Source organism: Limulus polyphemus, unplaced genomic scaffold (genome assembly GCF_000517525.1).
Source record: "Limulus polyphemus unplaced genomic scaffold, Limulus_polyphemus-2.1.2 Scaffold8571, whole genome shotgun sequence".
In the NCBI taxonomy this organism is placed as follows: Eukaryota; Metazoa; Arthropoda; class Merostomata; order Xiphosura; family Limulidae; genus Limulus; species Limulus polyphemus.
The window spans coordinates 9,384-21,889 of record NW_013674181.1 but is presented as its reverse complement, the minus strand read 5'-3'; the positions used below and the strand labels follow the sequence as shown (position 1 = coordinate 21,889).

The following is a 12,506-nucleotide window of genomic DNA, read 5'->3' as shown; positions in this document are numbered from 1 at the left end:
ATTAAGTAAAGACTTGTGTCGCTTAAGTTTCGTCGGAACAAAGTTACCGAAAATCAATTAACAAACGGAGACGTAACATCCCCTTTCAAACATTCTGAGTACGGGCCTGATAGACATCCCGATTGTGTAAATTTGCACTTGACAACAAACAAGTAGTAGCAAATGACTGGTAATGGAAAGTTGCTACTAAATAATGTCTAGGTTTACAGATGGAACAAGTTGTTGATCTAATTGTACAGTAATTAGAGAAACGTGACGACGGTTCAAAGAAAGGGGTAAACACATAAGATTCTCTCACGTAAATGTGTGAAAGTGTAATGTGGTAAGAAGGCTTCGGCCATCCAGTTCTTATAAGTTATTAACATTCGCTAATCTAAGTGTGTGGTGAACTTAATGTGACATCAAAGGCCCCAAAGAATTTAACCTGAAACTAGACCTGTCTATATTAGCCTTTGCAACAATGTCTGTGCTATCACTTTGTTGTAATAGGTTGCGTAGTAATATATTTCTGGTAAAACATGAAATGTTAATTTCTTAGAGGGCATTAAGGTGTAAAACATTATAATGGCGGGAAGTATACCTGGATGATTCCAGAAAATAAGTTGACCCAAACATGTATTTTTTAATATATCGTGTCATTACTTATTAGCAAGCGAAGAATAACAGAGTCATCATTATCAATTGTGAAATTAAACCCGAGTCGAAGTTGAAAGTTGTCTGAACATATACAAAATGGCTGATCTCGGTGATCATCATAGATTGTTTTTGCAGTCATTGATGTGTCGAAAAATTTGTAGTGCCCCAGAAACTGAAGAGCTTTATCACACTTGTTGCAGGAATTTTGATATTGAAGGTGATCAGTTTTTCATTCGCTGTGCGTGTTATTTTGTATTGTACTCATTTGTATGGTAAGTTAGCAACTAAGGGGATACTGATAATTTTACTTATGCCTAATTTAGAAACTTATTGTTGCACTTAAAACTAGAACTAGAAGTTAATAGTAATAAGCACTTCTGTCATTGTCAGTGATTATCATTCATAATGTCACACTTACTTTTAGTCTTATCTGACCTGAGAATTATTGATCGTAAGGCACTGACTGTAAGAGTAACTTAGATTTCCTGTTTCACGTGAAGCACTTCAGCGTAATGTTTCAAACTTACCTTTTTAAAATATCTGTTCAGTGCATGATCTTCCGCTTCTGAATCCAGCCTGTTCTTCCCTTAATAAGGCGACCACTTCATCTTTCAACCTTTCTAATAATATATAACAAAAAGCTTTACCAGGTATTGATAGTAAAGAAATTCCTCTCCAGTTGTTACAATCACTTAGGTCTCCTTTTTTTCGGAATAGTGACAATCACACCCTGACCCCATTCTGATGGAATAGTTTCATGTTTCCAAGTCTTGTTAAAAATATCTAATAACTCCAGTTCCAATGCTTGACCTCCGTTCTTCAGTAATTCAGGTTGCAACTCATCTGACCCTGCTGCTTTGTTGTTTTTCAGATTTTGCAACACTCTTCTAGCTTCTTCTAGAGATATGTCATTTAGGTTTACGTTCAAAATTGCTCTGACATTTTCATTAGATAAGTCTAACAAAATATCAGGTTCACATTGGTTCAGGTCTTCATTAAAATGTTCTTTCCACCTTTCCAGTTGTTCTCTTTCCGTAGTCAGTCTCGTGCCATTTTTCGATTTAATAGGTACACCTCTACTACTTTTAAAAACATGGCGAAAAACTTTTAAAGAGGATTTGGAACTGGTGGATCTAACATTTGATCAAGCGGTGGAGATCGCTCATGACAGAGGCAGATGGCGAGGTCTCGCTGACCAATGTTCCCAACGGAACGGGAGGAACTAAGACTAAGACCTTTTTAAAATAATAAATTAATATTGTGTTGTTGCCAAATTGTAGGCTACAGAGTGATTAAAAAAATTGATCTCTTAATGTTATTTGTAACCAGATTGAGTGAATAAAAATAATTTAAACAAAAGGTAAAGATAATGTTGGTGTGAACGTGCTGTACATTTTATACTTTATTATACTAGTAGCTATAGGGTGGTGATACTGTTCTCCCCTATCCTTGTGTCATGAGTTTTTGAGTGTGGCTTAGACTTTGTTTGAAGATGTCATGTTCAGAATTAATTTGTGGGTTCCAAATATTGATTATTCTTGTTTAAGACAGAGTTTGTTATTGAAAGGAAAGAAGGTATTTAAATGAATAGTTATGTCAGAAATCTAGGCTAATCAAGAAGTTATCATTTAAACTAAATTAAAGGCAAGGTTTTGCTTGAAAGTGAAACATAAGTGAACAATTAACTGCTATCATTGTTACAGATACTGAAAGTGGAAAATTACAATGATATAATAGCTTTTCTAATGAAATTTAAATATTGCTGATATTTTATTTAGAAAGTTGATACGGTAGTGGTGGTCTAGTGAGATAAAATAGTTTGGAAATAATGTAATTGAGCTAGGTAGAGTTCTGAAACAACAAGTTTATAAATATGTCTACATTATTATTCAATGTAAAATGGGGGCTGGGGTGAAGGAAGTGAAATGTTATCAGAAACACACCATTTAAAATACTTGCAAAAACATATGACAATTATTAAGAACAAAAGGTTTTGCCAAGTTAAATATTTTGGAATAGAAATACTTTTAAATGATAAAATTGTCTCATCATTCTTTCATATAGATACTTTTTTTAATTGGTACATTAATGTAAGTAGCAAGGGTTTCCAATAAAACAATTTTAACCAAGAAGAAACTAGGTAAATCAAGTTTTTAAGTTTCAAAATATTCTTGGGAAGTATTTGATTTCGCAACTCTGGATGACTGAATTTTTTTGGTTTTCATGATTAGCTTATGGGTAGCCTGTGCTTGTTTGCAAAGTGTTTGATATTTATACATTACCAAAAATGGCATAAAATGTAATGTCAAAAGGTCATTGTACCTAGTGCTAACTGACCTTAAACACTGACTACTTGTGTCCACTTTTCTCTTCTAGCTTTCTGTAAATTTAGATTTAAAAAGGGAGATTGAAGGATCTTTTAAACAGAAATTTTTAATCCAACTGTTTGTATTTGATTCTTCTTCCTGACTATTGCATCATTTGATGTAACATTATTATTCACCATTCTACTTGTTGGACCACCCTCAATAACTTGTGAGTTAGCCACCAGGGTGGAGCCACAGTAATATGCTAACCTATAACTCTTACGTTAGATCTTGTGAATCTAAAAGGAGAAGGCATATTTTCATTCAGTAGAAAGAAAAGAATGTTTAAATATAACCTGTATTTGAGCCATCAAATATATATCTAGGTAGTTCAATGCTATAATTTATACTCAATACTCTTTTTTTTTTTCTGTTCATGTACATACAATGTTTAAACTTTAGATTTGGAAAAATATTACATTTCTTCTTTGCTTTAATATTACCTGCTGCTCTGTATAACTTGTTATGGATTATTCACTCAAAAACTGACTTCAGAATGAAATGATAAATTTGTGATACAAATCACTACTTTTCATTGAATATTTTTGTTATTTGTAAACAATATCAATGACCACAAAGTAGATACCTTTTCTGACTTAATGAGCATGTGCACTGCAAGTAGTGTACACTGAATTTCACCTAGTGACACATTTTGTTTTTTAATTTAAGATTCATTAAAATAGGTTTTCAAGCAAGATCATTTAGTTAAAAAAAAACTGCCTTTATTAAGCCTTCTTGACTGCATTTAGTATGAAGTTCTGCTTTATGTTTGAAATATGATAATATATTTATAGTAGAGCTGGGTAATTAATGAAACTTGATAATCTATTAATTTTTGGGCTCATTAACCAGTTATTCTCACAGGAAGCTTGCATAGCAGAAATAATTAAAATAGTAATATTGAGAAACACTACTTCTGATTATTTTGTGACATTAACAATTTAATCATAATTTTGAGTAAACAATTATTTATGTGACACTAATTGTCATTAGTAATTATATCAATTAATTGAGTTAATTGCATAGCTTTAGTTTAGAATAGTTTCTTTTTTATAGTTCTAGCATAAAACTTAACGAATCTTGTCTTAAGTACTTAACTATAATTATTTTTATAATAATATTGCTGTTAAAGACTAGTAGAGAGAGAGAGAAAACATATTTAGTTTTATCGGTTTGTGATGCAGCTATTGTTTGAGTAAACGTAACCCAATTTTGGATTTTATATTTTTACAGTGAACGGTGAATTAAGTCAGAATATTAACAGCATCAATAAGCATATTAAACCATTGCATATGGAGATCAGGAAGGGATTGGCAGAAGATACTGGAATGCAGTACTATGCTCTAGTTAACACTACAGAAAGCTCTATTTCACGACTTTCAAGTGACTATTCTTCTGCAGATCTGGAACTCTTCAAAAAAATTGTAATTGAACTTTCTAGCATGTCAATTTTGAAGTAAAAAAACATCTACAGTTGTCATAGGGTCTACTCTAATGTCATGTTAAATGGAATGGGTGATAGATTGGAGAGACAAAACTAATGGTTATATCAACTGCATAACAGGTAGACACCATAAATGTCCAGAGGTCATCGGGACTTTGGTATAATGCACAATAATTTATTTGTCAAGTTTTAAAATATACAAGTTAAAAGAAACTTTAAAAACTCTACAGATTTCAGTGGAAATAATTTCACCATCTTCAGGAGAAGAAATCATGAAGTTTCTTATAAATCTAATGTACATGCTTTTTATTGAGGAGTAAATGTTACTTGGCAATTCAAGTTTTGCCTAAACACATTACCTATTTTTATTGACCATGGAAAAACATGAGGCAAACATATTCTTTCTCTACTTTCCATTTTTGTTATCTGCAATATAGTACATCCAGAAATTTGAAGTTTGTTACAATATATCCTATCTCTGTCAGTCACTACCTGTTTTAAATACATCAGTTCTAACATAAAATCCTCATCGTATGATAAAACTTCAATAGCCCTATAAACAAAATACGAATATGAAGACATTTTTTGTGACCATGGATGACACGATCTCAAATAGTTAATGTGTTTAGGCAAAACATGAATTTCCAAGTAACATTTACTCCTCAATGAAAATTAAGTCATATAATTAATGTTTGAAAGATAAAATTGAATTAAGGGATAAATGTGGTATATATATAAAATTTAATGTACTTGTGGTCTAAGTTATATTGGAAAGACGAGTAGAAACTTAAAATTTAGAGTAAAAGAACATCAAAATGTGGTGTATAATTAAAAATAGGTCAATTGGCTTTGGCAGAAACATGTGGCGAAGTCTACACATGAGATAATGTAAAAATACTTAAACAGGTAATGGGAAAAAGATGAACTAAATATAAGAGGATCTTTAGAAATTGTTAAAAACAAAATGAAAATAGAGATTTAGGCCCAGTAGCCACGGAAGTAAACTTTTGGAAATCGTTGTTGTAAATGGTACCATTGTAAAAATGTGCTAATTACTTTAGTACTTTAGGTTTATAAGAAACTTCATGTGTACTTCGTGATCTATTCTCCTGAAGATGGTGGAATTATTTCCAATGAAACTTGTAGAGTTTTTAAAGTTTCTTTTAACTTATAATTTTTAAAAATTTACAAATAAATTATTGTCTCGTTTTATTAATTACAATTATTATTTACAACATCATCTTCCCAGCAGTGGGTGTGTACACTATGATATCGTACATTCCAGTAGGTTTATTTCATCATGTGAGTCAAGACCTGTCTACGTATTATGTCCATATGTGTTATGTGGTTGCAGAGAATTATACTGGCATCAGAATGGGTGGTTGGCCCTGTAACTTTCAAAAAACATCCAGTCTATTAGGCTTGTGTTCTACAATACCTCATTCGGTTCTGACAGTTTGCTGTGGGTGTTAAGACTGTCCATTGTTGCTGGATTGGCTGTACTTCCCACATTAAAAGTTCGTTATTAGTATGATATTGAAGTCCGTGCCGATCTCTACGATTTTAGTTATAAATAATATTTTGTTTTAATTTATTGTGAACTTCAGCTCAATGAATATTTTATAAACTTGAAGATGGTACATATAATTTGTATATTGAGGTTAAAATATTTTCCACCTTTACCTAATACAATGTTAAGTACGTATATCACTTTACAAAGAAAGTATAATAACAAACACTAGAAATGTTTAAATCTTATTGTTTGTAATTGAGAACTTGGAATTTGTATCATTTTTCTTCAGATTTTAAAAGTAAAATAACTTTCATTTGCCTGTAAATGAAAACATATAAGTGAAAGGACAAAACTTAAATAGAATCTCAAATTAAAAAAATAAAACAGGAACATGATACATTATGTAAAGCTATTTATTACAAATTCAGTTAAAACAACATTTAAAAGTATTAGTACAAATAAATTAAAATTGTTGAAGGTACCAAGTCTTACTAAAACATTTACATGTTTCAGTGGGTTTTTTTTCCTTCCTGATGATGATGATGGGTCACAGACCCACTAAAACATGTAGATATTTTAGTAAGGTTTTGTGTCTTCAATAATTTGAAATTATTGTGTACTTTTAAACATGGTTTTGAGTTTTTAATAAATAAATCTCAAATTAAACTTTATTTGTAGTTAAAAAAATAAATAGTTAGGCCTAATTAAGAATGGCTGAAAATGTGCTCATTGGAAATATTTTAATTTGAAATTAGAAATTTTTAGGACAATTTTACAAGCAAGTATACATGATTTTCAGACTTAAGTGTATTTTAATTACAGTAAGGTATTAAATGTTTATTTCTTACATCAGCTGGAAAAAGTTGTCCTTGCAGACAATGGAGTAATATCATCCATGGTTGTTCTGAATCTAACTCATGAACTAGAAAAGCGAATGTCTAAAAAAGAGGCAGAACATCTGCTGGCCCGATTGGTAGAAGACAAGTGGCTCATTCAGGTGAGTTTTTGTTGTAATTCACACTGTCATTTTTAAAGGTTACTCACGAACATAACTTTTGGTTGTCAACACCCCAATGGTTGCATTTGGAGCATTTATCATGATAGCTCCACTAACTCTATCTGGTAGGCATTGTATTCTCAACTTGGGAAAACAACTGAAAGTAAGACCTGATTAACTGTGTAGAGAACAGACTGTGCTTAAAGGTAAGGTCAAGCTAAGCATATAGCTAAAATGTGTTAAAAGTAATACCAGATTAGATATGTAGTACAGCTATGCAGTTATCTTGGTTAATTGGTAGAAGTGATTATCTGGGATCATAGATTATTGTCATGTAATTAGATAATTGGAATTTGTCTTTCTGACTAATCAAAACATTACTTTAATGATTTCATGTTATTATTTTTGATTAATTTAAGTTTGTTCAGTTTGATCAATTAGTGTCATGACTCATAAAATCGGTATTTTGCCGATTCACAATAATAAATTTTTGGCTCACTCCACACTGGAATATTGTTGTGTACAAAATAATGACTGATTTTATAGCCATGATAACCTTATTCTCCTGTACCTGTAACGGGTGAACTACACATGGTTTCACCATCCCTTTCTACACAAGAAGTATCCACATACTTGATTAACACAGTATAGTTGTGTTTGTACAAAACTATAAACTATGTTCTCAAAATAAGTATATGTTAACCTGTGCCTAATACTAATCTCACTAGTCACTCTTGTGTATATGTTACTTATGTTAACCTGTGCCTAATACTAATCTCACTAGTCGCTCTTGTGTATGTTACTTATGTTAACCTGTGCCTAATACTAATCTCACTAGTCGCTCTTGTGTATGTGTTACTTATGTTAACCTGTGCCTAATACTAATCTCACTAGTCACTCTTGTGTATATGTTACTTATGTTAACCTGTGCCTAATACTAATCTCACTAGTCGCTCTTGTGTGTATGTTACTTATGTTAACCTGTGCCTAATACTAATACTAATCTCACTAGTCGCTCTTGTGTATATGTTACTTATGTTAACCTGTGCCTAATACTAATCTCACTAGTCACTCTTGTGTGTATGTTGCTTATGTTAACCTGTGCCTAATACTAATCTCACTAGTCACTCTTGTTGATAATTTTTCTGATTCTTAATCAATGACAGAAAGTAAGGTTTACTTTTTCAACAAAAATTCAGTAGTTTTAGTTACAGTAGTCTTGTAGGGTGAAACGGTATTAGTTGTATTTCTAGGTTTTTACTATGTTTTAAATACTACATTTCCACATAGAACAACTTAAGATTAAAAAGTTTAACCCTAAATTGTTGTACCTGTATATGTCCTATAATATTAAACAAATGGTTGCTTGAAAATATCTTAAAAAAACAACCCACAATAAATTGAAAAGAGTAGGATTAGTCTTGTGAGAATTATGGATTTTGTAAGAGTAATTGATTAGAAAAATTTGCTAATCACCCAGCTCAAGTATGTAGGCTTAATAAAATAATCTACATTAACTGACACTTTTTAACCCTTACTGGACTAGTGAGCACCTTTCAGGTGTCAATAAATACCTGTGTATCAAATTTTAACTAAAAAAAATCAAAGTTTATATTTTGTCATATGTAACATTTATTTTAGTTATGTAATTTGCAAAAAAAAAAAGATAAAAAAAAAGACGATTTACATTTCTGTGAAGCTCCAAGGAGTCTCGCCTGTATATGACAGTTATCTGTTTATCTTATAATTTTCAGTCTGTTTTGAAAGCATAATTTATATTTGCTAGGAAACCCTGTTGAGAATATATTATCCATGTATCATTTTTCACGTCACTTCCTTCTCTTTGACAAGTTTTATTAAGTATAGCTTACACTCCCACTTGTTTGTGAACATGCTATCTAAAATACTGCTAAAGAAGCTTAGCTTTAAAACAGACAAAGTTTAAATTGGTTTGTATAGAGTATACAATGTTTACATTGATGTAGAGTAAATAAACACGTGTGAGAAGTAATTTATGGTTTTGTGGGAAGTGACAAGACCTATCTTAGGCAGTGAAGAACAGTGGAATGTAGTGAGAAATTTAGAAGACTTGGGCAAAAAACAAACATAGTTATGTAAAATTTTTATAGTTTTTTTGTTTTTAGACAATTTTCTCATAATTAAGAATGTTTTTTTTTTTATGGTAAATTATATTGGTTTGAAAGCTACCTTAGTTTTCTTATGACAAAGCATCAAGTAAGCCTTATTAACCCTTTGACTGCAGTTACAGTGAAAGGGTTAAAGAATACAGTAGTGATGGCAAAATATTCTGATGTCTCAAATCCTTATTTATTGAATATCGTCTCTGCAGAGAGTTGTACTGTTTTTCTGTTGTTTCCTCTTCCAAATTTCTCAGTTAACTGCTATTACTTAAAACTTGGTACGGTTATACCTTGGTACAGTATGCCCAGACACCGTTTTCATTTTTTAGATTTAGGTCTTTTTAATGGTTTTATGGGGTCAAAGTTAAAACTACCCAATTTTGTATATTTTGGGTTCCTGTGCAGTCACATTTACAGCAATCAAGATGAAAATTGTCACAAATATAAATTGTCATGCACCCAATACACTGACATACAAAAAAAGTTGGATTTGCCCATTTTGAGCTCTCACAAAAAAAGCATACTTTTGGTCAATTACTCAGCCATATTTTGACCAACTTACATGGGATTTGGTAAAAAGATACTTTTGTACAGGTTCCACACATTGGCAAAAAAATGGTGGACTTGCATATTTTTAGTAATTATAGGAGGTTGGGGGTCAAGATGCCACAAAAAGCATAATTTTATGTTGTTTTTTTTGAGAATTACTCTGCCATATTTTGTCCAATTTGCGTGGACTTTGTTACAAAAATACTTTTTTTACAGGTCCCAAACAGAGATACAGTGTTCCATGGTGGATATGACCCCTCCCAGCAATGACTTCCTCTTAGATATGAATATATTTTGGAACAATTTTACATTGGTTTGACCTCCCATAAATGACCTCTCTATAGGGACCCTTCTTCATTTCAATAAAAACGTATGAACATGTTGTGTTTATTATGTGTTTATTTATTTGATTTTATGTGTACATGAATGTACCATAATCTGAATCGTTGATGATTCAACTGTAGTTTACGTCCACAATGGGTGAGTGACTAGATGCCACACAACACAATGAATATGAAGGCTGGGAAATTTTCATATTTTATGTGATATTCTTCAAAATATGAGTATCTCTACTTTGATTATTCAATGTGATCAGAAAAAAATAATGATTTAAACAGCAATTAATGCTTGATTACACCAGATGATACTTGAGTGTTTTGACGTGTAGTGTGCAATTGGCCATAAAAAATGAGATCTTGGCACAAGCTGGGAAAACCATCACCAGCCAATCAGCAGTCAGAATGAGTGATTTCTCGAGATTTCAGACGATGTACGACATAGGTTAGTAATTCTCCCGGGGAGTAGTTAATCTGCGGCTAAATATGACATGCGTTGAAGAATAAATCACATTTTTGTACATAGATTCTGTCTTGCAATGCTTCAAGAAAAGCGAAAAATGTAAACACCCGACATCACTTTTGCTGAAAGCTTCCTGATATATCTGCTGGACTCGTGAACATTCAAAGTGACCCTGTTAAATGTGCAAAATAAACAAAGGTGGACGATTTTTTAAAAGAAATATATTTGGTGTCAATTTGTCATATTACTTGTATGAAATAAAAATTTGATGTATATATGTTTTATGAAATTCAGATGTGATGATTTGTGGAATAAATGTGATTGATGAATAAATTATTTTGCATAAAACACAAACAAAACAATTTTAAGTTATATTTATTGAGGTGTTATCCATCATAACTATTATTAATATAACAATTTGCTACATCATCTGACTACCTATACACCATTCAGTCATTCGTTATCTGTTTATTGATCCTTTGAATGACGACTTCCTGTCAGATATGACTTTTTTTTATCATGCCGATAGGTTGATCATATCTAAGAGACATATCTTTAGACAATTTATAAATTTTTTTTTCTTTTGCTCAATTTTTCATTGAGGAAAGTGCAACTTGGGGTTTTTGTGAACAACTTGTGTTTGGTCTCTTTAATTTTTAAGTTTATCATTTTAAAACACTGCACATAAATAAAATAACTTATAACTAAATGAAAATAAAGTAGATTTATTAAGTATAAATTGATTTTGATCAAAAATATTTTTAGCAGAAATAGTTACCTAGCCTGACTTGATGTAATTTTCAAAGATCAGTTCTTAGGTCTGATAAATATTTGTTTATATGATGCTTTTTACAATTCGTAGTCCAAAGTGTTTTAGCTTGACCAAAATAAAATATAAAAAGAAATGTGAAAATCGATGATTGTTATGTTGATAAGATATATATGAAAAGGAACTTTTTTAATGAACCAAAAAAAAATGAAACTCTTCAGATGAAAAGAAATATATTTAATGTTTTCTCAAAAATGTCTTAACAAAAGTTTTGAAATTTCAAAACATAAAAAACAAATTATAGAAAAAACTCATTCAAATGATATGATTGGTATAAGCGAAAACTAGATAAAATTTAATAAGTTTCGTGTAATTTAAGGAATAGCAGTGAAACCCCCCCCCCCACCAAAGAAAAAGAAAAGAGGAAGTTCCATGATTGCTGCCTTAGTTTTCATTGACGATAAACATTTGGAAACAGTTGCATATCTTATATGTAGTGATTATGTTACAGTCTAAGTTAGAGTCATTAATTAAATTGATTTTTTTTTCATTTTCTGTCATCTTAGGAGGAAGGGGAGATATCTTTGAGCCCTAGAACTTTGATCGAAATGGATAAATATTTGAAAGAAATGTTTGGAGAAAACCTCCAAACCTGCCTCATGTGTAAACAAATTGTGTTGAAAGTAAGTCTATAGGTTTGAAGCCATAACTGTGCTAAAGGTAAACTTATGTGAAATACTCCAAACCTGCCTCATGTGTAAACAAATTGTGTTGAAGGTAAGTCTATAGGTTTGAAGCCATAACTGTGCTAAAGGTAAACTTATGTGAAATACTCCAAACCTGCCTCATGTGTAAACAAATTGTGTTCAAGGTAAGTCTATAGGTTTGAAGCCATAATTGTGTTAAAGGTAAACTTATCTGAAATACATAGTAAAAGTTGCTAAAGGTAAGGCTAGATTAAGTTTGTATGCAAAATGTGCTCAAGGACAGTCTGGAATAAATAAAAAGCATTGAGTTAAGAAACAGCATTTGAGTCGGAACCAAATATAGTTTTTTTTTGTCTCTTTATCAATTATGAAGATCTGTAGATTGTAGAAATTGACTTCTGATCAGAAGTAATCTGTGTAGATCAGAATAACAAAATGTGAGAGAAGATACAAACAAAAAAGACTCAAAAAATCATAATTGAAAGAACACTAGGACATCATATTCTCTAGACAGTAGTGTGGCGTGTCATCTTGTGATATTTCAGTCTTTAGAAATGGACATTGTATTCTATAGACAGTAGTGTGG

General features: G+C 31.2%; 1 protein-coding gene across 2 annotated transcripts in view; it reads left to right on the top strand.

The window, feature by feature from the left end:
* The first annotated feature begins 59 nt into the window (after positions 1–59).
* Positions 60–12,506, top strand: part of LOC106475432 (non-structural maintenance of chromosomes element 1 homolog) — an 18,197-nt gene continuing 5,750 nt past the window's right edge. The window contains exons 1-4 of one of the 2 annotated variants that reach the window (XM_022379539.1): positions 60–874; positions 4,236–4,426; positions 6,813–6,956; positions 11,780–11,896. In XM_022379539.1, coding sequence (XP_022235247.1) covers positions 733–874; positions 4,236–4,426; positions 6,813–6,956; positions 11,780–11,896 — 594 coding nt within the window. In that variant the 5' untranslated portion in view covers positions 60–732. The remainder of the gene's footprint in view (positions 875–4,235; positions 4,427–6,812; positions 6,957–11,779; positions 11,897–12,506) is intronic. The other variant, XM_013936116.2, reaches the window with a different exon arrangement.